The sequence below is a fragment of the Plectropomus leopardus genome, chromosome 4 (assembly GCF_026936395.1).
Source record: "Plectropomus leopardus strain MGB_pleo_1.0 chromosome 4, ASM2693639v1, whole genome shotgun sequence".
In the NCBI taxonomy this organism is placed as follows: Eukaryota; Metazoa; Chordata; class Actinopteri; order Perciformes; family Serranidae; genus Plectropomus; species Plectropomus leopardus.
The window spans coordinates 34,426,451-34,454,227 of record NC_142179.1 but is presented as its reverse complement, the minus strand read 5'-3'; the positions used below and the strand labels follow the sequence as shown (position 1 = coordinate 34,454,227).

Sequence of the window (27,777 nt, the reverse complement as noted above, 5' to 3'; positions counted from 1 at the left end):
TAAAATATGTACACTTTTTATTAGTTAGCATACAAGTTTTAGATTAATAAAACATTGGATTTGAACTGAAAAAAAAGAACATAGAAAAGTTCTGTTAACCGAACTCCAGATAAATAAAGTACGAGCAAAATCAAAAATTATTCATGAAACTGTATTTACATATTTAGATATCAAGATGATTGTTGATCTTTTAGCTATGGCATTCAGAATGGCATTATGTGTATATGTCGTAATCTGTATGTCATAATTTAGCATTACCAGCCATACATACTACAGTATTTAAACCTTTGTTAAGGTTTCTATAACATTACATGATAATCTTAGGTTTTAGATGCCTGTGAGCAATAAATGAACAAAGCCAAGATCTAACTGACATCATTTCACATATTAGGTCTGGTCACACCAGAAAGTGGTGAAATTAATCTGCTAACTTTGTGAATGATTTAGTTGTTGGAGCTTGGAGACATCGGGCTCTAATTTCAGTGATAGCTGGACAACTGCTGTCGTGGGTAAGCTAACCGTTAAATCTGATGTTGGCCCAGCCGGCTGGAGATTTTCTCACTTCTGTTCTGTTTACTCCATCCTGGTGTTTTGATCACCAGTTTACACAAAGTTTGATCAACAGAAAATTATTGAAATGAGACAATAAAGCTGATCTGATTTAACTAACTGCTGGCAACCTTGTTAGTTCAAGAGCTTTATTATCCTTCTTGGTTTAGCTCAACTGCTACTGGGATAATAATATTAATAATTGATTTGGACATACTTATACAATTAGCCCTTTTTACACAGAGACCACACTGTAGGGCCACCAAAAAGTCCTTCCTATATGTATTTTTACACAGAAACAAGGGTAGCATCATGCTGCTCCTGTGTGTGACTTAAGACAGCGTGCCAGCATTGTGGAAACAAAAGAGGTGTGATACATAACACAACAGCGCCAGCCACTGGTTTACCACATAACGTGTGTCCGCTCCATTTATGAACAATAAAGATGGCATGACATGGCAAAAACAATCTTTTACCATCCCTGTTAAATGGTGGCCTATCTCCACCTCTGATCAGAAGGTAAGGAGCTCCCTCACCATATTGTTTTTCCAATTTGCGGATATTTACGGCCGTTGTTGAGTGTCATGGGTGTGAATGCTTTTTCATGTTGTTGGAGCCCCCTACTGAAGGCAATATTCTGTCGCTTTGTGATAAACAATTACGTTTTTATGAATTTAGAATCTTCTTCTTCTTTGATTTAGCTGCAGCTAACTACTACTAGCATCTTTAAAAATCTATGCCAGTGGGCCACACACACAACACGCCGTCAAAACTTCACACCCATCATGACCATTATCTCCTCCTGCTGGCTGTCCCCCAAACATGGACCATAAGATACTACTTCTTTTGCCAACTCAAAGCAAAGGCATTGTCCCCCCTATTTCGCTCTCATTCCTTTAATACAGAACAGCAATGCAGCATTAAAGGCATGATATTCCTGCCTTGAACAGGGAGTGTAAAAGCGGCTGTCTCATACCTGTCTGCATGTCATTCCTCTTTTGTGTAACAAATTATACTGTAACAGAGCAGATTAAATAAAAGTTGATGGTATAACACAGCTAATTTGCTTGTCTCTGACACTCTGTCCCCTCAAAGGTTGCGACTGTTAGGATGGCCACTATTGGTTGAAAATGCAAATTTGAGGGTCATCAAAGCTGAACTAGACACAAAACAAAAGCACTGATTTACTTTCCCACATGAGCAAATCCAACAGCATCGCTGCTGTTGGATTTGCTCATGAAATCCCTGCAAAGTTTCTGCGTATTAAATCCTAGTGTGACCAGACCTTTAGACTTTAACAAAAGCAACATTTAAAACCAGTACAGGCACTATCAACGAACAAGAGCACTTTGAATACTTCCGTCGAAGGCAATCTCACAATATATGAATATATGCTTATTTGACATGAGTCAAAAATCAACAGTAGTCACCGATCACTATGCTGAGCACAGTTTACGAAAAACAAAACTTGAGAAGTAGCATCAACAACACTATGGGCTAACTACAGAGTGAGCACAAGTTTTGGCTTTTCTTTTCTTAAATCATAGATGCACATTGAAGTCAGAATCTGGGAAGGTTTGACTGGAATGTTTGGATCCCGACTAAGTTCAGTGCTGTCAGTTAAATATTAGATCAAACGCTACAAAGGAAACATGCAAAAGATAATAAAACTACCACCCTTGCAAGGATACATGAATAAGACCAAAGCAAACAAACTGTGAGGTGTGGCACATGCAGCAAATCACACCAATTATCAGAGTTCTCTGCCTCTTGATTAAATGATATCCTCAGTTTAGCCAAGACAATTACTTAAAGCATGGGTGCGGATGAGTTCAATAGTCCTTCATAGAAAATAAGTTACCCTGTCTGTTGGCTTCATTATTCAAAAAAAGGAGTGTCCAAAAAAAATGTACAAAAGTTCACAAATACAATTAGTCACAAAGTTGTTTTTAGTCCAAAATAAAGTATAACTACTCATGGTTTGAAGAATGTCAGTGAATGAGAGTTGAGTTAGTTCCTCCGAACAAATTGAGCATATAACAGACTTCAACCCTCAGTTAATGATGGGGAAAGGGATAAAACTAATAATAATGAAAAAAAAAAAAAAAAATTAGTTGAATAAATGAATTTTGTCACAAAGGATACTCTAAATGGGACATGCATATGATAGTTATTGGAAAGAGATTGTAGAGACGCAGTTTTAAGGGTGCAGGTCTGGGGATCTTCAGGAAGGTGGGCACTGGTGCTGGGCTGCTGCAGATCTTTTCGCTCTGCTTGGAAACTGCAGAAACAGAAGAGATTATAAAGTGATATGCCACTGAGTAAACATTAAATAAACCCTTTTCACAACCGAAATTCTCACTTGTGATAGCAAAAGTACATTAGGATTTTTTTAAAGGGTGTGTCTTGCTTTTAGAATTATAGAGGGGGGGACTCTGAAATCAACTGCTTTTATCACCAACATACCTCAATTCCTTTCAATGCTACACTTCAACAGACACGTCAAACTGTATAGACTGTATATAAAGATGGACAACACGCCCCCACTTACCCCCGCTATGCTTTAGTGCGCTTAAAGTATCCGAGATACGGGTGCTGTCATCTTGTACTGGTGATGTCACTGAGAGCTGAAGTCTGCGCAGTAGTGATATCTGTGGTGGGGGAATTCTTGCCAAAACACCCGTCTGACCAATCGCAAGCAGCTCCACTGAATGCAAGCGCATCAATTGGCTGTCACAGCTGTCAATCATGGCGGCAAATTCCCTTTCTGTATAATTTAATAACTCAGTAAAACCAAACTCATAAACACAAACACCAGGGTGATGAGAACTACCTTCAGTGTTAGAAACCGTCTTTGGGGAAAAATGTATTTGGCATTTACTTTGAGTTTTTAGTTTGGCCTATGAGCATTCACTGACTGAGGGGCGGGCTTTACGACCTATACTGTAGACAGACACCAGGGGGCGATCCAGATTGAAAAGTTACACTTTTGGGGAGCTGTCATGTTGTGCTTCTTTATATACAGGCTATGTTTAAACCCTGTGCTTCAACTAGCTAATGTGCTAACTCCAAAAACAATGCTTAACAACAGCAACTAGAGGGGTAACAAGAGGGCTGGCACTACGCTTCTGCACTGATGCCATCTCAGTATCAGCAGCAACTGACACGAACTCAGTGCAGAGCAACGGCGAGATTGGCTAACCACAAGAGCTTTTGTGCCCAGACACTCCTGTTGACCAGATAAAGGGCTCTGTGCACAGAATGTCAGAGCTGTTCAGAGGGACAGATATGCCAGTTTTGTATGATGGACTACATTAGGCTGTTAGTAACAGAGAGAAGGCTGCATGATGACCTTTCAGGCTGTGCAAAGTGCTGCAGGATCATATGGGGAGCTCTGCAGTGGAAAACAACTACTAGCTGAAGAGGAACAAAAGTTTCACAGAGATGAGGATCATTCTGATCTCAAATGTGTATTTCACGCTAAAAGTCTTCATGCATGCTATTCATTCTATCCCTGTTAAAGGGTGTTTTATGGTTCATGCTTTATGAATCATAATTATTTGAGGGATTGCACAATGGAAGAGGTTCCAGCTATGTTTAATTTTGTATAAACTCTCTCAAGTGTATCCAGAGGCATTTACAACTACAATGCAGTTGCAGCAATGAATCAGTAAATTCAGTTTTAATGTTCTTTCTTTTAACAGGGCTCCAGATGAACTTGTCTACTGGTAGTACTAGTGAGGCCCCAACCCTCTTTGTGTTTTCAGTTTCTCCTGATGGAAAGACAGTTTTTTGCTACTACTGCACCTTTTGATACCAACTTTCTAACTTATTATAATTATTTCAATCATAATAGCTGATAAAATAACTTAATTTAAAAATACACTAGCCCCAGTCAGTATCCCGCTCACACAGTACTTTCTGATTGTTACGCATCACAAGTAATCGCCTATCAACACTGAAGGCTGCAAGAGACGGGCCAAGAGACTGGAGAAATGGTTGCATATGTGACCTTTTTGGTTGCAGTTAAGGTCCCTGTTTTATCTGAGAAATGTTTTAAATTTTTGTTTATTAACTGGCCCTTGCCCTTCTGTCTTTTTGCAAAAGTGACACCAGGCAAAACAAGTTGAGGTTCCATGTTTTAATGCTCCAAATGTACCTCATCCCATGCATCATCAACACTTAGAGAACAAATGACACTTCAGCTTGTTTTAATGCTTAAACTCTGACAGTGAAAAGGGCTCCATTTCCCCAATGTGCCAAAATGTACAACGAAATAAGTCAGAATTTAAGTAACAGGACTAGAAAAACAAATGTGGATTAGATTTCTGTAATCACAAATGTGTTGATGTCAGCTGAGAGACTGGGTCACAAGATCATCAGATATGGCTCACAATATTTATGCAAGATACCATGTGTTTTCCCCATTTTCATCTACACAAACTTTTTTATTCAGTGTTATTTTACCTTTGCACTGAACATAAACTGCCTCTGTCCTGACTGACAGTAATAGTTATTGAGGATTTGGTCTAATTCACAAATCTGTTTGCTGGCTTGCAACAAACAGAGCACTCTCTGAGCACTATTTTAACTAAGCCATGTCTATCACACATGCATTGCAAAACACTGCATTGGATGCTTGGCTTGTTGAAACATAGAGACTTTGTCTTTGGTTTTAACATCAAAAACAGGTATAGCTCTTTTTGGACTGTAAAAGTATTTTTGGCAGGTGATAAACTATTTAGAGACAATGAAAAGAACAGCAAGCTAAAGATGAACGTCGTCTATGTTTTTACCTTGTCCAACATTCCCCACTGACACTAAATGCTCCCATGTGTGCAGTCTAATTTACTGACTTTTTGGCATGGTGTGGCCACACAGCGAGTTGGTGCGTGTAGCCAAACAACACCTTATCAGGAGCAGAGTGCCTTTCGGACGAGATGCCAGGACACTGACTTGGCGCCATCTGCTTTTGAATGAATGCTCAGCAGTCAGGAGCTGTGCAGGCCAAGTCTGCTTTTCCTGCAGTGCAGTCGTCCCACTAGAGACCGATCCATCACGCTGTTCCGCCCTTCACCTGGGAGACTCCCAGCCAAACAACAACAAAAAAAACACGGATTGAAGCCAGCTAGGCCTTCAGCCATTACGGGAAAGGGGAGAAGATGGTTTGATAGATAAAGTATGGGATGAGGCTTGATACTGCTGTCAACATCCCTCTTAATCCCTCCAAAACTCTCCAAATCATGGCTCACTTAAAACTACACAAATCAATAGTTTCATTGCGACAGATCGATGACTATGGGAAGAGTAAAAGGATTTGTAGTGACGAACACACAGAGAATCATCATCCAACTCTGCATATGTGAAATATAAAAACATTTTGAGGGTGAATGTATTTCTAATAACTGAACCACTGATCCATGTCGTTCAAAACCAGACTTTTAACATTATTAACTTTGTCTATAGGCTACAGCACAACAAAGCTGAAAACAATAAACACAATTCAAATGGACAACCAAAACTTAACAACAAAGCCTGTTTACTTAGTTTGGGTAGAAGCATAAACATCGAGGAAAAATGACCAAATCGTCAAAATCTGAAAGTCTACAGAATCTGTCAGTCAAAACGCTCTGCTTCTGAATCACTCTCAGTATGGTAGCCGGAACAAAACCGGGTTCACATGGCAGCCAGAGCACGGTACAGCTGAGCTCCAGGAAACTGTCCTTCCTGGCTCCTTTACAGTAAAGATGGTGGTGAGGATATGCATGTCAGATTTGAGCTTTGATGAAGGTCAAAGTGTGTCAGGCAGTAAGACTTGTTTTTACTTGAGAAGATTTCCAAAAAAACTCCCACCAGCCAGATAAAAGGATTGAGGAGTCAGCAGTCATTGGCAGTATAAAACAGGTTTTTTTTAAAAAACTGTGAATAACCGCCACCTTGAGAGGTCCTTGTGCATACAGCCAGGAATGTGCACACTAATGTTCAGCTTATTGCTCCAGTAGTTTGTGATTGGCTGCAGAGAGATTCACACACTCACATATGCACACATTCACAAACAAAAACCTTTCTAAAACCGTAATAGTGTTTTTACTAATTACATGATTTTTACAGGCCTGAAAGATGTGACTGTGAAAGTCCATGACTTTTTTATGAACGTGGCAACCCTGGATAATAATATGATGAAGGTTACTAAGTCGCTCTGTAGAGCTGAGGGGAACTGCAGTCAGATGATAAATCTCTATGGAATTATTTCTACAGATGACCCCTTTCACATAGTCAAAGTGGTGATCCATTGTTGCTAATAAAAATACTGATCATAGCTGCTTTAAAATGAATCATACTTCTGAGATCTAGGTATTTTTGTAGCAAAGACAGGGAGATTTTATTACAGATTTAACAGACCTGAAGATGGTGAACTGGCAAAAGGGGAAGATGTTTTACAATCAAATTGTGACAGAGATTAATGACGGCTTAATGGCCAGTATGAGTTTTAATAAAAGGCTGATGTTGGTTTGATTCGCTGGTGTATCGGTCTGAGCCTGCAGGAGACAGTGGAGAAGAGATCCTGGCAGGATAAAGAGGCTTAAACACAGGGAAGGATGGATATACTGGATGTGTGTTCAGTCTGCTCGCTGACTGTGGTTTATCCTGTCTTTGACCATGGCAAAGCTCCAACGCACTCTTCTCTCAACAGCTACTTATAAAAGCCTGGGTTTACATTCCTCGATAGGACATGTTTATGTATCCAGGCGCTCAGCAGGAATTTCAAACGAGAAGATTAATCCCTGTATGCTTCTGCACGGTAATCGGGCAATGCTTTATCCATCCACAGGGGTCTATGGTCTCAAAAATGTTGCCAAACACAACATTCCCCAAAGGTAAAATATTTATGGGGTATGTCTTACTCTGCCTGATGGTAGTGTCTATGCTAAAGTGCACACTGGGCCCTGTCCAGTGTCAATACAAAGTACTTTCCAGTATGATTTGGCCCAGCACATCCAAGGATGACACCATGAGAATGAACGTTTCTGTCTTTTTCAGTACACTAAAAAGAAGGGGTATACTGTGACAGAGACTAAAAAAAAATGATGGGATGAGATGTGCTTTTGAGGCAAAAAACCTTGAGGTGTCTGCCAGAGTGAAAGGTCTGCAGATATATAAAAGCCATCTGTGGCTGATGGTTATACTGTGCTGTCTAAGAATGTTTTAGCATTCAAACGACAAAGTGCGGGATGGTGCATTACCACTGTGGAATGATAACTGTTTGAGTTAATGAAACAAATTTTGTGGCGGGATAAATGAAGAAGAGAATGTTGGAATGTTGTTGGAAAACATTTCCTGGAAAATCAATGATGCTCCCTCATATCTAAATAATTTCTGGCTACTTCCTGTATGACTTGGCTCTCATTTCCAGTGTAATTTAAGTAAGGGAGTGGCAAACAAAGCATTAATGTTTGACCTTTATGCGGACGTTGAAAAATTCGATATCAATGTGACACTGAAACCATTTTAACAAACAGAATTCCATGAATTATGAATGTAATGCGGTCCTGTGTTGCTGTGTGTGTAACTTCAACATGGTTGTATTGAATAAGGGTCGACAAATTATCGGCCTGATTATTAGGGCCGATATTTGGCATTTTGCCTGTATCTGCATTTTATTTTAATGATTGCTGATAAAAATTAATTAATTAAAAAGTGCAAAGAAAGTGACAGCATGGGAGGAGCTTTTACTTTGTAAAACCTCAGGGAGCTATTTTTGTTTATTAATTTTTTATTCAAATTTTCACTTGACTTCATACAAAAATTTGCTAGGAACAAGGAACAACAACAATAGGAAAATTTGCTGTATATGATGTTTAACGTTTCAGATTTGATTAAACATTTGCTAAAGGCATTTAAACAAAGTTTTGTGTTGAAGTTTGTTATATTCCAAATTCTTAATTTCAACAGAAATATTTTTATTTTTATTGTGAATGCATATAGGTTCCAAGTATCGGTAACTGGTCTCATTAACTACAAATAATCAGTATCGGCCCTAAAAAAACCATATCGGTCGACCCCTTGTATCGAGTCTACATTGTATGAGTCAGAAGCCCAGCGATGTATGCGCATGTAAGTCAATGTAACCGTAAAATGCAAAAATCAAGAGCCATACTGAAGCAGCACTGTTTTTTTTCCATTCTCTCTCTCGACCTAGTTTTACAGTGATTCCCCCAGACTGTCCACCCTTTTAGATCAAAATGTAGATATACAGTATGTCTGAGAGGGAAAAGCTTTTGTTTAGAACCTTCCTTACATTTACAGTCATACGCAAATATAAATGAAAAGTTCCAAGACAAAGCAGAAGAACAGCGCTGCAGACAGACAGCATCAGGGTTTCGTATCAACGTGTTTCTGCTCTGAGAGATGGACAACTACAAAATAGGGCTATGTCATACCCAGTGTGGACAAGGTCTGCTCAAAATGTTAACCTTGAAAACAACAACAAATGTATTTAAATTTTCATGAGTGCATAAAAACTAAACAATAATGTGAAAGATGGACAGATGACAAATTACCTTATTATCCCAGATTTTAAATTTAAGCTTTAGTCAACAACCTGAATGCATCTGTGGATTCACACACACTCGCCTAGCTCCTAAATAGTAAAACAAAAACCTCTCGCCAAAAGATCTCTTGTTCATAAACTGATTTAGTGGTTTGACCTGTTGCACTGCTGTTAATAATACTGCTGCTATGTCAGTAATGTTATCTGATGATACATGTTCTAGGAAGAACTAGATTTATTGACCAAATTCTTTTAGAAATCCACTGAGATTAGACCAGAAGCAGCAACCATCTAAAAGAAATATCACTATGTTATCAAACCGTTTAGCTTCTTCTCTCAACAATATTTGAGTGAATCAGGCCCTGAATGATCAGCTGCTCTGTGGGACAGAGAACAGGTAGCTGTGGTAACGGCTGGTGAGCCAGAACAACGGTGAGAGAGTGGTTCAGTTCGAACAGCCAGAGTTTGGGAATGGCAACTCAGGAAAGTCAGACTGTTGTCTTATTACAAAGCAGAGACAAGGACACTGTGTGTGAGAACAAGTAAACCCTGCCTTTTTCCTGATAACCCTTATAATAGGCATCTGGCAATAACATCTGTAACTATGGCAACTGTACAAAACAAAGACAACGACCGCTATAGCCGCAAAATGCTTAGTTGACATTAAACAGTCAAAAAATGTGACGGCTTATAGGCGAGACAACCCCCCCCCCTCCCATCTGCAATCATACCTTATATACAAAATGGCGAGGCAACATACCGGCGCAACATTTCCGCCATTAACAGGAAGTGTAATACTGGCTGTAGTGTCACACTTGTTGCAACATCTGTGTGGATTCAACACATCAAAAGCACAAGATGGCGCCAGTGCGTGATGATATCTGATTGCAGACAATGTTAAGTTTAATTCCATGTGTTTCTTGCTATTTATATATCCATCTATCTTAATTCAATATATATAGTCAATATATTCCAAGTCATTATATATATTCCAACTTCCATTCCACATATACATCTTCAATTCCATACATTCAAACTTTCATTCCATATATTTAAATGTTTAAACTTTCATTATATACATTCAAAGTTTGATTCCATATATTTGGACTGCCATTCCGTATACAGTATTCATTCATTCAAACTTCATTTCATACATTTCAGCTGTCATTATAAACATTCAGACTTTCATTGCATATATTCTGACTTCAATTCTGTACGTTCAAATTTTCATTCCCAATATTTCAACTGCAATTCCATATGTTCAGTCATTAATTCCATAAAGTCCAACTCTCATTCCATGTATACCGATTTTCATTCACATATTCAAACCTTCATTCCGTATATTCACTTTCACTCTATATATACTAATCTTAATTGCATATATTCCGACTGTCATTCCACATATTCAGTATGTCATTCCATATATCCCAACTGTCATTCCATGCATTCAAACCTCGTTACATACATTCTGCCATTCCATATATTCCAACTTTTATTCAAATTTTTTAAGTTTTATTCTATATATTCAAAATTTCACTGTATATATACAAACTCTGATTCCATATATTCCTAGTGTCATCCCATGTACTCAAAATTCTATTGCACATATTCAGACTGTCAGTCCATATGTTCAAACTTTCACTTCCTATATTCAAGTTTAATACCATATATTTAAGGTTCAAGATTCTTAATGTTATTCCATAAACATAAACTTCATGTGCAAACCAACTGCCGAATGGTTGGTTAAAATCTTAGTCATAGGTAATTTAATGGGCTCTTTATCATCTTTTGCCTAATAATTGAGGAAGCAGGCATTTTAATTACTATGAGCTGAACTGCTCAAATACTCTGCTGCTTTCACATCTATTATCAAATATTCTGTAAATAAAAACTGCTGACTGGGAAGAATCAGACAAATTACCAATATAAAATATGAGCACAATAACAATATGAAAAAAGAACTGTCTGCTTGTGTATGGCTGATGGACACACAAATACAAGCATCTCACAGTAGGATGAGCAAACACTGTCAGACTGAGGCTCGCACTTCCTCCAAAATGACATGAATGTGGTAGAAGCCCAGCAGCCAGCAAAGTAAACAAGGAAATGGGCTATTTGAACTACAATGTGATAATTGTTTGATTACAGCTATTTAGAGACATGTAACTGACTGCTGTGTGCTGCTGTGCTGAAAGGACACTTAATCACTTTTTTGGGTTTAGCTGCTGGGTTTGGCTCATCCGTGCGCTCTGGACAGCAGCACTCAGAGAACTTCATGTGGATACTGTAAAGCCCTCAGTGGAGTAAGTGACAAAACACTGAGCGCTGTGCGACTTGAAGTCATGAAGTGAGCAGAATAATCCTTTAATTGCTTTCTGAAGCAGCCCTCCTGACTGTAAAACAGTTAGCTAATATTACTCACAGATGAAGAGGATTTAAACTTTGATGTGGGGTTTTTCTTTGAATGCAGAGGAGGCATTCTGCATGAAAGTAATGGCATACATAAGGAGTAAGCCCTCTTTTATTACGGCTCTTTGACTCAAGCCCGTTTCTTTGCACTGATTCCCAAAAGTAAAAGGAAAATGTGTGTTTCATAACTGGAAAAAATGTATTTGTATGCTTAAATAGTTTTTAATGCATTTTGTGTTGTACATACAAGGGATAGTTGAGTTTCCACCAACTTTGTATCAAAATAATTTGGGTAGAATGTGTAGATCAACTGTGGTAAGCTTCCCTTCATCTAACCAGAGCCTAGACATCCCTTCCTCACGGCCAAACTCCACCAGATGACACATATTGATGCAAAACATGTCACTGTGCCGAATTTTGCTCGTTCTCCTGGGCTGTTGCCACACTACAGGCTGTACTTCCACATTTTTACATTGCCTGCTACCTGTGTCACCACAGCAGATACAAAGAGTGTACAGCTGGATCAAGAGACAGACCCGCTCTCTCTCTGTTAACCCTTTCAAACCTGGAGCGACATCTCTTTTTCTGTACTGCTTTCAGACACCTTTCACATTTAACCCTTTGAACCCTGAGCAAATTGGCGTGATTTCTTCCAAAAACATGGGAAAACAGGCAATAGGCAACTTGGTAAGGAATGTTTAACAAATTTTAAAAAAAATCTGAAGATTTAGAAATTTTTTTTTTAATGCTAGGGAACATTGAGGAAAAAAGAAAACTTTATCCAGATAATGTATTTGTTTTGTGTTTCAAATTCATTTTTTAATTATATATATATATATATATATATATATATATATATATATATATATTTTTTTTTTTTATTTTTTTTTTTTAATTTGTTTTTTTTCCAATAATTTTCAGGTGATTTTTTTACTTCTTACTATTTAATAATTTCTGTTTTTATTTCTGAGTGATTTCTTGTTAATTTGTTCACTGGCCTCTTCACAAGTTTTTGACAGAAATCAGGCCAAGTTGATCACGTTTCAATTAAATTTGGGCCGAAGTCTGATCAAATTGTAAAACTAGGCAGTGCTGATCAAATATAAATCAATATTATATTACTGCACTGCCTTTTTCTCTCCTAAAATGTTTTTAGACACACATTTGATACAAAGAATTCCTGAACAGGAAGTGGGCGTCATTCTGCTTCCTGCACAGTGGAAAATATAAAAATATAAATGAATCAAATCAAAATAAAATCAAATATAAAAGAGTCTGCTAGTGAGTTGAATGTTTCTTGCTTCAAACGTTTTACGAAAGATGTTTTAGCTTGATGTTTAACTGGAATACAGATTTGCCGGCTGCTATTGTGTTGTGTTACACCACCAACCAGCATAAGCATTTACTGTTCTGGTGTGGCGCTATGTACTCTGGTAGTTGTAGCTTTTCTTCCTCTTGGGCAAAAACGTACTTTTCTCTATTTTCTCTAGTCACGGAGCACCGATTTCAAAAACAAGTCTACTGCATAGACCGACCAGATAATTAAAAGGCCATCTTTCCAGCAGTGAAATACTTCTTTAATAGCTCAGCATCAAATATGTATTAGTAAATTAGTGTGAATTTTCATTATTCGTGCAATATTAATTAGACTCACCGTGGCGGCTTTTATCTTGTCAGGCTTCTGTCTTCAAAGATGGTAATCTCAATCTTAACAGGATTCAGTCAAGGACAGCCAACTGAAATTTGAATAATGTTCACTTAAAAAAAAGATATAAACCATAATCATACTATAATGCATATTTTTCCTATTTATCGATAGTGGATGAAACTGTTTTTGGACGTGTTTGTGGAAACAGTGTCTTGGCTTCTAGCGTCTGAATGGGTGTTTCCCATACCAGTAGCTGACTGACATTTGACTAGACTAGACTAGATTCTTGGCATGATTTTCTAAATAGAAAAAAAATGGAATCTGGCTCCACCGTAATTTGCAAAATTAGGGTTTCTCTTTAACATAAGGAGTAAGAGCGAGTAAGTGACTTAAAAAAAAGACTTAAAACCCCTCAGACTTTGAGGGATATCTAAATTATTAAGCAGCCACATAAGTTCAGGTGAGACATTCCCGTCACTCTCAGCTCTCACATGCCAAAGTCAGTAAACCAATCCAACAGTGCCGGAGACATAATCCAGATCACTGCCAACACCACAAAATCATAGGCGAGAGAGAGAACAAAGCTCAGCTGTGAACAATTTCAGTCATATTTTGTTATCCCTAATCTCCCATTGCTGCACAGTTACAATTAATTAGGACGTTGAGTCACCCCACGCACACATGTACACACAGTCACCCACACTGGTGCAGCCAGGATGTTGGCGCACCCACTGATTTCATGCAGATGCTATGGATTACATACTTTTATCTGCTGTTTTTATAGGGCATCCCTACATGGCGGTGGATTTCCTGTAAGCTGCCCCAACTGCTGCTTTCCATTTTCATCCAGCAGTTTCAAGAGAAAGACGTGGTGGGTGCAGAAGGCCTGTAAATCACTACATCTATCAGGTCATTGTGAAAGCTCCTTGTTCTACTTAAAGCTGTGGTGTGATTACATTCACAAGTTTCCCCAAATATTCAATGTCTGATTCCTCTTTCCCGTACATGCTCATTTTTTTCATAACAAGATTGTTTTTTTTGTGAAACATTGTGGCACTGACCTTTGGGTGTGTTTCGAATTTGTTTATAAGGTTGGAAATTAGAGTTTAAATCACATAAATTATTGAATATTCATCTATTTAGGGGCTCATTAAACACAGTTAAGTTCTAAACAGTTAGATAAAGCTTCACAGTTAAGGCTGAGGAAAATTTAAGCTGAGCGAAGAGAACAAAAACTATTTCCTGGCTACGACACTACAGCACTGAAAGGTAGGATACGACTCTCAGGCCTCTCTCGATGGGATCTGTGAGCAGGAGGCCTCGTGGTGCGTAGATCTTGTCATTCTGCTCCTGAATGTACTTTGCAATCTTCTTCAAAACCTAAAAAGGACACAACAATCACGGGTTCAGATAAATGTCTTGTGGATGGCAACCCACTGGTATAATTGTAACAGAGCATGACACATTTTTTTTAGACTCAACTGAAGTATTCATTAGGCAGGTTTCCATTTCAGATTTGCGCAAAACTGAAGCGATATTTTTGAAATGTCGATAAAACACAATTGTGAGATGACTACGTTTCCACTGAGTGATGTTCTGCGATTTCTCCTCTGGAGATAACATTTCAAGGCGATGGATGTTCAAAACATTAGCAGCTTTATTTCTATTGCAGCCACCATATTAACCATCATTATTTTCAATGGAAGGCGACGTAGGTGAACAAGTTTGTGACCCGGCCGCCATGGAGAAAACAGTCAAGCCAAACAAAGCGTTGCCCATTGACTGGACCAACTTTCTAAATTTACAGCTGAATAGCACAAAAAAATGTTTCTGAGAACATTGCTGAGATATAGGCAATGCATTAACAGAACCTTGATTCAAATTTGATCAGCGCTGCTTAATTTGATAGTTTGACTGCAGTTTATGAGCAGTGATTGACATGACTGACATCTGCTTTAGAGACTCAGGCTCAGATTGGTTGTTTTCCTTCCATTGCTGCAGATCCTAGCAAATAACTATTAGAAGCACTAAAAGGAGGAGGAAGAGCAAACTGATTTTTTTTTTTTTAACTATCTGTCTCATATACTACTGTGAGCATATAGTGACAGTTTAAAAACAATTTGATTCAAGTCACCTACTATAGTTTTAAGAAGCTTGATCCAGATAGTGTTTGGCATTTCTGCTTAATAATTGATTTAAAAGGTAATTTAATTAATAAAGCTAATTAATTTTCTGTTGATTGATTAATCGTGTGTTCAACTGACCACATCAGCTCCAAAATGTCCATCCTAAGTTATAGTGATCTGGTTTTCCTGTAGTACTTACTGTTGCTACCTAGAATCAAACAATCAAATCTGGCTATTTAGGTAACCAGAGGATCCATCAAGCCAACCCACCACATTCTGGAGCTGAAAAGCTGAAAAACAGACTCCAATTTTTACTTTGGTAACGACCACTCAATTTAAATTGCATGACTTTATGAGTGCTCATAAAACACAAACCAAGCCAAATGTTTCTTATCCCAGTTCACTCCTGTCCACTAAAATACAAATTCTTCCAACAGGAATAGACCACTGACATACTGACTCATTTACATTCTATATGAACTGGGCCAAAAGACATTTTAGACGTACACAAATCATATTTATATGCTAGCTGTCAGAGGTCATAAAATTATTGGTTTACAGCCAAGATAAAAAGGTTCCAGAAAGCAGCAACACAACTTTGTATTGCTAACCCATGTCAAACATCTCCAATGTCACCTAAATACGGCTTACTGATACATGTATGTTAACATACAACAGTCAATACCAGATCGAGGAGATCAAAACATCTAAAATTTCAAACATATACACTTTGCTGGAAATAAAATTACCATTGCATGTTTTTTAACAGCTTATTTACCAGCTTATTTTTTGTTTTTCATATGTTTTGATCTAGTTTCCCATCCATGTATTGTTTTATTGAGCAGTTTTTTTTAAATTTGACGAAACACATTGACCACTTGGGCAAGTCTAAAACAATTTCCAACTGGTATGGATGATAACAAAACAAGTACACAATGAACAGAAATACCAGTAAAATACAAGAATCTCAGAGCATAAATCAGACATGTTGATTTCACTATCCTGTTGCTCCTGATTTAAAAAAAAAAAAAGCAATTATTCTGTTTCCCAACACCTGTGTTGGTGTAGAAAACGTGATCCAACTGCTTACACATGATAATCTTAAAAGACTACTGTTTTCACTGTGAAGCTTAGGGGATTTTCTCAATTAAATGCTGTCTCCATTTAATTTAAATGAGGAATGTCTCCTTTCCTGTAACAACTTGTCGAGCATTTACACTTTACTCATACGACAATTTATCTTATACTGCAGTGACTCATGGTGAATATTTAAATTGAAGTGAACCACAGATATGTCTGTTCATTATATAGTGGTTAGACATTTGTCTAGAACTGCCCACACGGCTCCCGATAATATATGTTACCACCTGTTTGTTTGTATAATTTATATAAAGTTTTGTGAATGTATGTATTGTTTTGCTCTTGGCTGACAGAGTTATGAGATTTAATGTTGGGAGAGGGCCCTGTGAGGCAGGTTTGAAGACGCCTCTAACTGCAGGTGGCCTGTTGGTACTGCTGACAATCAGCTGATTTACGCTTTTTGTCAGAGAAAAGTTGAATATGCTGAAGAAGCCATAGCAGAAACAACATTTTGACAGTGAAAACTAAGTAAGAAGAACATCCAAAGTGATCTGGGTGTGTGAACCCTTATTGGACTCAAACTCTGGCATGACACCACCATGCTTTCTTTCTGCTTTGGTTGAGTATATTGCTTTTGACTGAAATGCTAATACTTGGTCTTGACTGAAAAACAGATACACTTTTACAACTTCAATGGCAAATACCTAATTGCTGGCTAAAATGCAAGTTATGTGTGCAAAAAAATAAAAATAAATAAATAAAATTATACATTAAAGGGATAGTTTGGATCTCTTCAAGTGGGGTGTGATATGCAGTACTTATCCATTGTAGGGTTTCCCCACACATGCATTTATTTGTGGCAGCCCGCCATGATCAAAACATCTGCCAAGTATTGATTTTTTTTCTTTTCTTTTTTTTGGAGCTGCAGCGTTCATTAGGAGCATTATTGAAATATATATACTGTTAAGTTATGCACCGCACCCCAATTCCAGAGCACACTCTGGGCACAGATGGAGCAGAAGAACATTAGGCGCAGTGAAAGAGAAATTTAATCCTTAAATGCACTGGTTCTAAAAGTTCGCAGTCGCTCCTCTGCAGCAGCTGTTTTTCTCTTGCACCAATCTGATCAGCTCTGACTGCACTGACAGATCAGCTATCCACCCTGCCACTCAGATTTTACAAGCTGCTGCTAAAGGAAAAAAAGAACTAATAACGAGTCCCATGCTGGGTTCATGGACTCGCAAAAATGTCAAAATTCAGAGGGGACACAGAAAGATAAAAAAAGAGATACACAAGATAAAAAAAAACGGGAAGTTTGCTGACAGAAACAACTTTTAAAAGGGTCTATTTGGATTCACCAAAGACGCACAAAAACACTAACTAACTGATCAAGGGAGTGGTACTGAACTCCCATGTTCAGCAAGCTAAGCTAAAAGTACTGTTTTTGTTGGTGAGACTATCTGCAGCAAAGTAAAGCAGAGAAAATATTCTCAATATAGCTTACACTTACACTGTTGATTTTTTAGGTAGCTAAAATACATTTTGCTGCATCCCCTCTCCACAGCAGTACATTGCTTGGCTTCTGTGTCAGTATCTGTGCCTGCTTCTCCAAACTGGGGGGCGTCGACAGCCATCTACTGTTTGTAATACGCTGATTATAGATAATTACCTCATACAACGCCACTTAAAAAGATACCAACTATCCTTTAAAATGTTTTCATTAATGACGATTGCATAAAATGACTTAACGTCTTGTCTTTTTACTCAAGACATGAAGGATGATGTTGACTGAATATGCCTCAAAACTTACAAGGATTTGGAATTTTGATAACCAAGACTACCTGTAAAAACAAAAAATTTCAAGCTGCTTTTTTTACCTTACCAAGAGAGCATTGCGGTTCAATACCCAGCCCAATTCATCCTTACAGTATGCAATGCATCTAAGCAGGTGAAATGTCTCACCTTCTCATAGTGAGTCTCCATACACAGGAAGATGGTGTATGCTGTGAGACAGGCCAGACAGCCTTCAATGTACGACTGGCTTCCCAGCTTCTCTGCTTCTGCGTACAAATTATTCAGTGTCCGCACCGTCTCCTCAAACTGCTGTTTGTCAATCTGAAATACATGGAAACAAACAGACAGATCAAATGGTTAAAATCATTAGACAAGGCACAGAGCCAAGCATAGATTTGGACACAAGTGTGTGAGAGCTTTCTGCCTCTGTTGGGATATTTGAGTGGAAACTCGTCTTAGCAGTACTGGATCATTTTCTCCCATTCTTTCCATCTCTAGATAAATGAGGGCCTGCATTTTCTTGGACTGGTCATATATCAAGGGATTGCTGGGCCATCTTCCCACATTGGAAACACCTCCTGAAATTATTAGGATGCCTTGGCCAAATGTTCTGTGAATGTTTTCACTTAACAACTGACAGGGCAGCGTGCTGAAAGCCGGACACCGCAGCGACAATCCAGGAAGGAGTCCTAATGGTTTCTCCTCCAGTGGTCCAGACACACCTTGAATAAGATAAAGACATATCTCAGCTAATCTGTAAACTGCAGACAGCTTCTGGGACACAAACTGTAACCACGATTGGTTGAAAATCGATACAAGGTTTCTTGAGAATTCCTCAAATGAAGGCTTGCTGCAGGGAAGACTGATGGAGGGTGGAGAACTGCTGGACTCAGAGGCTGTTTTGACCGAAGTGTTGACACTAGTCTCATGCTGGTGTCCAGGATGGATTTGGTGATTTGTCCTTGATACTGAGGGAAAGAGAAGGAGCCTCCGGAGCAGACGAGGGAGCCAGCCAGGGGCCTCCTGAGCCTCTGTAAACCCTCCAATGTTCTGCTCCCTTGTGCCCGAGGAATGCAACAACAAGCTCCAACACATCAGTGGTCTTAGGCGTGTTTGATTACCGCCATTGAGAGCCTTTGTTCTCCTTCTAATTTTCCAATTCAGAGGCTGCGATTCAAAACCACATTTCTCCGCCTGAGCGTCTTTCCATTACGTCCGATGCAGACGTATTAGCATTCCAAAAATGTCAGATGAGAGTCCAAGAATGAACAGGGCTTACATATTCAAGTGAGGAAGAGGATATGCTGTTAATTGTAAGTGTCACTTAATATGATGTGAACCGAGGAAATACATATTAGACTGAGGTCAGTGAAAACTGTCACTTCCCAATTAATAAATCTTTCTTGAATGGTTTGGTGATGTCGCTGCCAAATGCATGTAGAACACAGAGAACTTTCCCAGTTCTTTGGTGCAACTCTCCAAAAAGCATTAAAACAGGAAAGAGCTACCAAAAATAATAAAGCCCACAGCCTAAAATAATTATCTGCAAGAATGTAATGTTACAGCGTGCAAACCTTTGCAAATCAGGACCTGAACTGCATGGCAAATTCAAACATGCGGGTAAAAAATGTTGGCTGAGAGGAACATGAGGCTTTTTTCTGCAAAAATCCTCACAAATACCCTTTTCCACCAACATGGAATTAGTTGTGTTCTGGTTCCTGCAGCCACTTTTAAACTGTTCAAAACGTTTCGACCAGAAAATAAATTGGTTCAGATCTGAAAAGTTGCTTCTCAACTGGAAACCAAAAAATAGCAGGTTCTCCTTAAAGTACAAACAGTGAAGACATCAGTGAGCAAGTCATAGCTTACAGGTCGGCAAGAGAGGCTTGAGAAGGCTACAGTGTTAAGGTCAATTGAGAAATTGTCAGAAAAATGAGAGTGTTCTCACTGTTCGTTGGTCCATGTTGGTCCAAATATCTGTGATAGAAAGGGGCTGGAAGGACTTTTTTTGGCTTTTACCTTTATTTTATAGGACAGCTTTTAAGCATGTGAGGGAGACAGAGAGGGGATGACAAGCAGCAAAGGGCCACTGCAGCAAGTACACAGCCTCTGGGACGCTCGCTCTACCACGTGAGCACCCCACCAGAATTCCCCTTAATAAAATATTATTGCAATACTTAGGTCATGATACAATATTATTTTAATGGTTTGCAAAATGCTGATATTGGAATAACATATATTAAAATATATTGTGAAATATTATCTTTTTTAATTGCAAATTAAGGGGAAACTTTGTCAACATCTGTTTTTATCTGACAAAATAAAGTTTTCAGTTTGATCATCTCACTTCATTTTTATTACAACCTATTGTATCTATTGGATACCAAACAATTGATGTTATTATTCTAGAAAGCTACCAAAAGTTTAATTTTTAATTGCAATAGTAATAATTTATCTAATAAAATTTGTTACTGGTGTCTGTATCAACACCGTGTTGCTAGGGATACATGATAATATCGGCACATCAACGGTTTCGGGTGAGGCTGACTTTACAATGAACTATTGGTATCAACCAAAATGCTTATATTTTAGGCATGTCATCTGTATCAGCCAATAACCACTTTAAAATGAACTATTAGAATCAGCCAACATAATTTTTCTAATTTTGCACAATGACACAATATTAAAGACACTGAAAAGCATGGTATTTCATGTCTCCATCTGCTGGTGAGCCATTATGATAAGAGTATGCAATTAGGTGGAGAAAAAGGTGAATATATCAATCTCGGTGTCAGTTGTCGGCCAAATGAGTTGCTATGAGTCAGCATATCGGATATCAGCAAAAAATCTAATATTGTGCATCCCTAAATATTGCCACGCACAATTGTGGCGATACCATGCTGTATTAATTTTACCCTACCCCATAACACAACAGAAGTTCTCCGTTAAACAATGTAATCTGTGATTTCATCTACTGTTTACTTCCAAAACAACAGTGCAACGCCCTCGGTTGATGACACATCCTTGATTACGATAGTTCCACTCAAAAGTGGTGGAAACACGGGCTGGTTCACTTCATGGCAACAAGGTTCCAGGAATCCTAAACAGAACTGGTTAAAAGCTAATTTGAGGGTCAAAAAAGGGTCAAAGTGACACAAATAACTGTCCTAAAGTGGAAGCCACTGAACTGCTTGGCATCATATAAGATATTTCAGCAACTGTAATTACAGTTAAACATAAAACATATATGTGAGAATAACTTTTGATATGGGACTTCGGCTTTCAGCTCCCAAAGAAAAGGCATTCTTAATTTGTCCAGCAGTTCAGTGTGTTTGTGTGTGAACTGAATCCCACCGGAAAACACTGCAGACCACCCAATCAAGATGGAAGTGCCAATAAACCACCAGTGAGCGGTTTAGTGTTGTGAAGCTCCTCTTTTCATGTGGTGCGAGCATTTAAAAACTGAAGCTTTCTGTCCCTCGAACTCTGAACTGTTTGTCTGGCAGCGTCTTTAATGTGGCGTGGAGGCTGTTCAGTGTCAGCGACCTGTTCTTCCTCCTCCACATCATTAGCGGTGCCTGCTCTTAACCCACCTCCACCGCGGTTCACATCAGGAACAAAGTGCTAAAAGGTTCCTCTGGAGAACTTGTCGACAGTGTTTTTCACTCCTGGCTCCATGTTCACACTGATTTCAGCTGCCTTTTTGGTTCAAATGCTAAAACAGTGACTGTACATCCATTCTGATATGAATACTTTTTTAAGATCATTTCAGCAGTCTTTTGTTGAACATTTAAGGTTCAATGTGTAGGATTTAGGGAAATATAATGGCAGAAATACAATAAGTATGTTTTCTTGTTAGTGTATGATAACTGGAAAATAAAAATTACGGTGTTTTTGTTACCTTAGAATGAGCCATTTATATCTACATAGAGTGGGTCCTTGTTTATGAAGACTTCATGTGACATTACCATGTTTCCACAGTAGCCCTGAACGGGCAAACCAAACACAGGCTCTACATAGGGCCATTAGCATTTTCACATCAATCACCGTAGTCCAAAACCCCTCCGCAATGAGCAGCGTTGGAAAAACACTGATTTTTTTTACCATGATAGTGTTTAATTCAGTGTTTTTACCCGCTTATATCACCTGGTCCATTTGTTTTGGAGAGAAGACCTCTGCAAATAATTCTGCATCTTGAGCATCTGGATCTTAAGTCATCAGAGAAAAAAGGCGAGCACACATCAGTTGCTAGGGTTGACTGCCTGGCTCCAATATGGCAAACAGCATCGGAAAAACACTGATTTGTAACATGAAACTGCTTCATTCAGTGTTTTTACCATATAAATTAGCAGGTCTGTTTGTTCTTGAGAGGAAGATACCTCTGCAGACATTCAGGGGGTAAAAACCTCCTGAATGTCTGTATCAGAAATAAGGTGAGCAGACATAGTAGGCGCTAGGCGAGCAGCCCGTTTGATACGTGCCAAACAACGTAAAATAAATACTGATTTGTAATGTATTTTAAATTGGTTTTAATGACCTGTTTGTTTTGGAGAGAGAGAGATCTCTGCGGATAATTCGGCTCACAGTAAAAATCTTCTCAAGACTGAAAACTGAAGCAACTCTAACCAAGAGAATGTACAACTGGTTAGTCTGCAATCCTTACTGCCATAAACTATAAATCCCCCTAAATTTACACACTGCTCCTTTAAGTGTCATGATAATGTTTCATTAACCCTTACGGTTTGGTGCATTTGACACGTTTTATTCTATGTTTTGGCAAGACTGTGTATTTTTGTTTATTCTTGGAATTTCCAGCTCAGCTATTAAAATAAGTCTAAAATACACCGTGGAAACAAAATTGTTACATTCATACAGTTAAGTGCAAAAAATGCACTAATGAAACCCATTTAAACTGCAGTTTTTGATCCCACAGCCATCAAAGCATAAAAAACATGCATTGTATTATTTCTGGGTGTCATTCTGGGCTTTTGCCTTGGAATTTGTCATTTTTACTATTTTTTACCTGATAACATCATTTTTACCATATTTGGCTTAGGGAGTAAATACATGCTATTTCCACTAGATGCACTGTCATGATCAGTGTTGCTGCAAATCATTGACATATCCCAGACTGTAATCATAAAAAAAAATGTACTTTGCATGTAGTCTATGGGGTTTTTATTGTGGGTTTTTGTTTTCATCTAAAAACATGATGGCATCATGACAAAAAACTGGCATTTAAAGGGTTGAAATTCTAAAAATGAATGAATATTTGATATTTATGATTAAGACTAATATTGGTTAAAAAAAAAAACTCCATGAAAGTAGAAATTAATATTAATGTATTTTATTTTTTTTAAAGCTTGATTTTGAAACACGGAGCAATACAAGTATGAGTAATATTAAGTTGGGCTTAAAGGGTTAATTCTCTATTTGCTTTTGCAGACATGGTTATATTTTGGCTGAGTGAAAAATTGTCAAATTTAAACTGCTACTTCAAAGCAAAATGCTGCTGGGTTCCAAAATGTTTCTATCGTTTTTAGTTTAGCCGGTAATATAATCCTTAATGCTGACGGTCTTAGTAGGTTTGATAAAAGGCTTAACTAAGACTGCTGCTCAGCCAGTGATCGGCCAGAATCCACATGACCATATAGCTGAGTGTGTGTCTCATTGATTGATACGTATGTATGTGTTTGATCTGATGTCTGTGAATTACTTTTAAACACATTTTGTTTCATACCAATCTTATTTGAATGCTCTTGAACATGTTTTATGATGAATGGTCTGCATACTAACAGTGTTTAGTGGAGGTTTTTTGAGCACTTTATACTTTTTACATTCTCCAAGCCACTTAAAAGTCAGTGAAGTTACACCTAAAAAAACACAGCTCTGCTTCCACATGAGTTTCTTCCCACAGTTCAAAGATAAAGAGGTGAAGCTGACTGAGTTACCAGGAGCATGTGTGGATATGACTGCTCAGCTACCTGCCGGGGAGCTAACACTAATGTTTGCCTGTCAACTGTTAAAGAAATACAGAGGCAAATGGATTTGTGATCCCTACTTTTCTGTCCTATTTTTCCTGAAATTGGTTCTTAAAGTGCAAAACCTTTTTCAAGCATGTGAGACTGATAACTCATAGCTGTGAGGAATTACTTGTATTTTCTAAATATGTACAACAATGACAGTTTTGCAGTTGATGCAAGTGTTTTATAATTCGTTCTTGCCTTTCTTTCACACAAGGTCCTAAAAAAATGTGTTCCATATCATGTTGTATCATCTATTAAAATTCAGAATTTTCCCCTGGAGATTTTATGTATCCCATGGATATTCTGGATTCTGGATAAAACCGTTATGCTCATCAACATGACAAAGGCGTCATGGAAACATCAGGCCACCACTTCACCTATTCAATGTCTTACTGTGATTGAACAAGTTATTCTGAAGAACAGTGAGGTGTTTCCTACCCGGGTCTCCAGCTCCGAGGGGAACTTGGTTTGGAACTGACACACCGTGCCATTGGTGTAATCTCTCTGAATGAAGACTTTAGCAGCGACGGCTGCCTGTTGTCTCATGTCCTGCAAACTGTGGGTCTGTGAAGACAGGAGATTACAACTGATGACCAAACAGTGATATAGTACCACTCTGTAGTCTGTCTATTCATCTCTGAATACACTGAGCTTTATCTATACATCATCATTATCATCATCACCATCACCGCCACCATCATAAACATTAAACCATGTAAAATAATTTTAATTTTTTTTAATACAGAAAATGATTCAAACTTTCAGTGATTGAGCATGGCATTCATAGACTTTCAATAAAAAAGGCGCAAAAACAAGTTGGCATATAATCACTTCACATTTTAACACACAATAATAAAGCTTTATTTCCTACATTTTCTGCTGTATTTGTGTGTATTAATAGTTAAATTCTTCTATGATATTATAAGTGATTAGTACCAACAATTTGTACATTTTTATGGTCATCTGTGTTATTATTTTAACTTTATAATAGACAAGTCTTATAGCTCGGACTTATAGCTCAGTATGTACCATGCAAGAGGGGAAAGGACTGTTTAAAAGATGAAGACTAAAACATATGCAAAGAAAATCAGCAAAAATGAATCATGAATTAATTTGGGTTCCAGAGAATTTAAATCAACTTTACAATTTATTGGTGTGACCATTTTTTAAGAATAATCTATTGCAAGTTACTGATATATTTGTCACAGTCTTTATCGATCAAATGGTCATGGTGTTATTGGTACCAACAAAGGAAAAATGGCCAGTGAAGTCAGGGATTTTTAATTTTTTTTTAAATTGTTGACTTGCTTTTAGAAATATTCCAAAATAATAACATGTAATGCCTGTATTGTATTTGAACATCAGCTAAAAAAAGAAAAAGATATTCAATAGGCCTTTTTCACAGAAGACATTTTGATACATGACAGCAGGAGAAGAAAACATGTAGGCTGTAATAAAATGAAGGGTTGAATGAATTCCATTTAGCTGCTTTATATTTAGGGCCCTGGTATTGTGAATGTTGGCTCACTGTCACATTGTCATGACTTGCTGAGCCATTTCTATTATTGTGCTTTTTCTGAATGACAACTCACCATAATGTCTACTGTTAACAAGGCTTATTTGCCAGATGTGGAACCCAGGCGACGTTTTAAATTTTACTGACATGAGTTATATGCTTTTGAGTGTCTCAGGGTTCATACACATTTTACCAATAAATTTCCATAACCTTTTCATAACTTTTCCATTATATTGAGGCAAATTTTAAAAACGATACATTCTCTGAAACAAACAATGATATTCCTCATCAGTTCTTTTTAATTGCTATATAACAGCTGCTTAAAATATTTATAATTTAATAAATTCAGAACAAGATCAGAACTGAGTATTTACATATAACTTTGGGGCTGTTCGTTAACTGTTTTGACTTTGGCTTAGGGCACTTTTTCTTTTTAAATAATTTAGTCTTTTTTTTCTTTTAAAAATGTTGGTCATGTTTAAAGAAAACATTTTGGCGATTTTATTTCATTGATTTGTTTATTTTTTTAAAAATTTTTGATGATTTTTGAAGAAAGATATGTTTTTAAGGCATGTTTTCTTCAAAAACATTACCAAAATGACACAATCTTTTACATCCAGAAACAGTGCAAAACTAGGGGTCGACAGATTATCGGCCTGGCTGATTATTGGGGCCGATTTCTGGCATTTTGCCAATTATCTGCATCTGCATTTTATTTTTTTTGATCTCCGATAAAATTAATTACTTAAAAAGTGTAACGAAATTGTCAGCATGGGAGGAACTTTTACTTTATAAAACCTCAGGGAGCCATTTTTAAAATATTTTTAATTTAAATTTTCACTTGACTTTGTAAAAAAGGTGGCAGGGAACTTGCTGTAAATGATGGTGAAAGTCTCAGTTTTGATTAAACATATGCCAAATGCATTTAAACAAAGGTTTGTGTTGGAGTCTGTTATGTTACAAATCCTTAATATTGACAGAAAGATATTCATTTTTATTATGACTGCATATCGGTTCCAAATATCGGTTACCGTGCTCATTAACTACTTATAATTGGCATCTTATCAGCCCTGAAAAACCAATATCGGTCGACACCTAGTAAAAACAGAAATTATTGTTGGATTTTCTCATTTCTGACAGTCCTTGGACACATCATGTTTTCTTATAGGTTTGTGAAACAGACTTCCATGACTTTTCCAAATTTTTCTGGGTATATTTAGTTTTCCAAAACTTTACCTTGCTATTTGGAAATTCCTATTTTCAAATTCAGTGACTTTTCCAGGTTTTTCATGAACGTACTGAGCCAATTGTCTATTTCTGGTTCCACTTAAAAGATTGATCGACCAATTTTTTTTTTTTTTATCACTAAACCATAGTCTGAACATAGTTGTCTTTGTTTTGTCGCCACAGGAATCACATTTACACGCTGTTTGATTTGTTTGAATCACTGTCTAAAGACTGTTTGGTTCTGCCCTTTTGAACTGTTACGAGCTAGTGTTGACAATAAGAAGATTGTGGCAGCACACCACTATTGTTACCAATTATCCTCACTACACAGTCAGGGGTTATTTTTTCCTTCCTTCCCTTTAGCCTGTATGTTACCCTGAGCTCCAGCTGTGTAGCCAAATGTGTAATTAGCACACTAGTAATTATTTATCCTAGCTAACGTTATCTGATATAATCCCGCAGCTTCACCCCTCGTTAAAATAAACCCACGTCGCAAACAATGGCGCAAATATGAGTTTTATAAATATCTTAGCTTGTTAGCACTGACATAACTACTTGTAGTAAACATCACCCGTCAAGTTGCCGACTGACTAATGAGCTACCAGGCTAACGCAGGTCAACTTCCCCTCTGTTTTTCAATCACACATGCTCCAGAAAAACACGGATACAATGTGACATTGAGAATTAAATGCTCAAACAAGAGTGACATGCGAAAAATAAGGTTCAAAATCGTCGTTAGCCTACCTCTGCCATGTTGAACAAGATTTCTGTTTATCTTCCGCTAGCAGCGTTTAGCATGTGCTACGACATAACTTTTCCGAGAGAGCTTGTGTACAAACAAAGGTTCCGGC

The 27,777-nt window shown here is 37.7% G+C and overlaps 1 protein-coding gene across 1 annotated transcript; it reads right to left on the bottom strand.

The window, feature by feature from the left end:
* LOC121944330 (golgin subfamily A member 7-like) lies at window positions 1-27,777 on the bottom strand. Its single transcript, XM_042488079.2, has 6 exons — window positions 27,671-27,777; window positions 24,622-24,747; window positions 18,326-18,478; window positions 14,436-14,537; window positions 13,164-13,216; window positions 1-2,830 (listed from the first exon to the last, which is right to left on the bottom strand). Exons 1-5 carry the CDS (start codon window positions 27,677-27,679, stop codon window positions 13,175-13,177), a joined length of 432 nt encoding a protein of 143 aa, XP_042344013.1. The 5' UTR covers window positions 27,680-27,777; the 3' UTR covers window positions 1-2,830; window positions 13,164-13,174.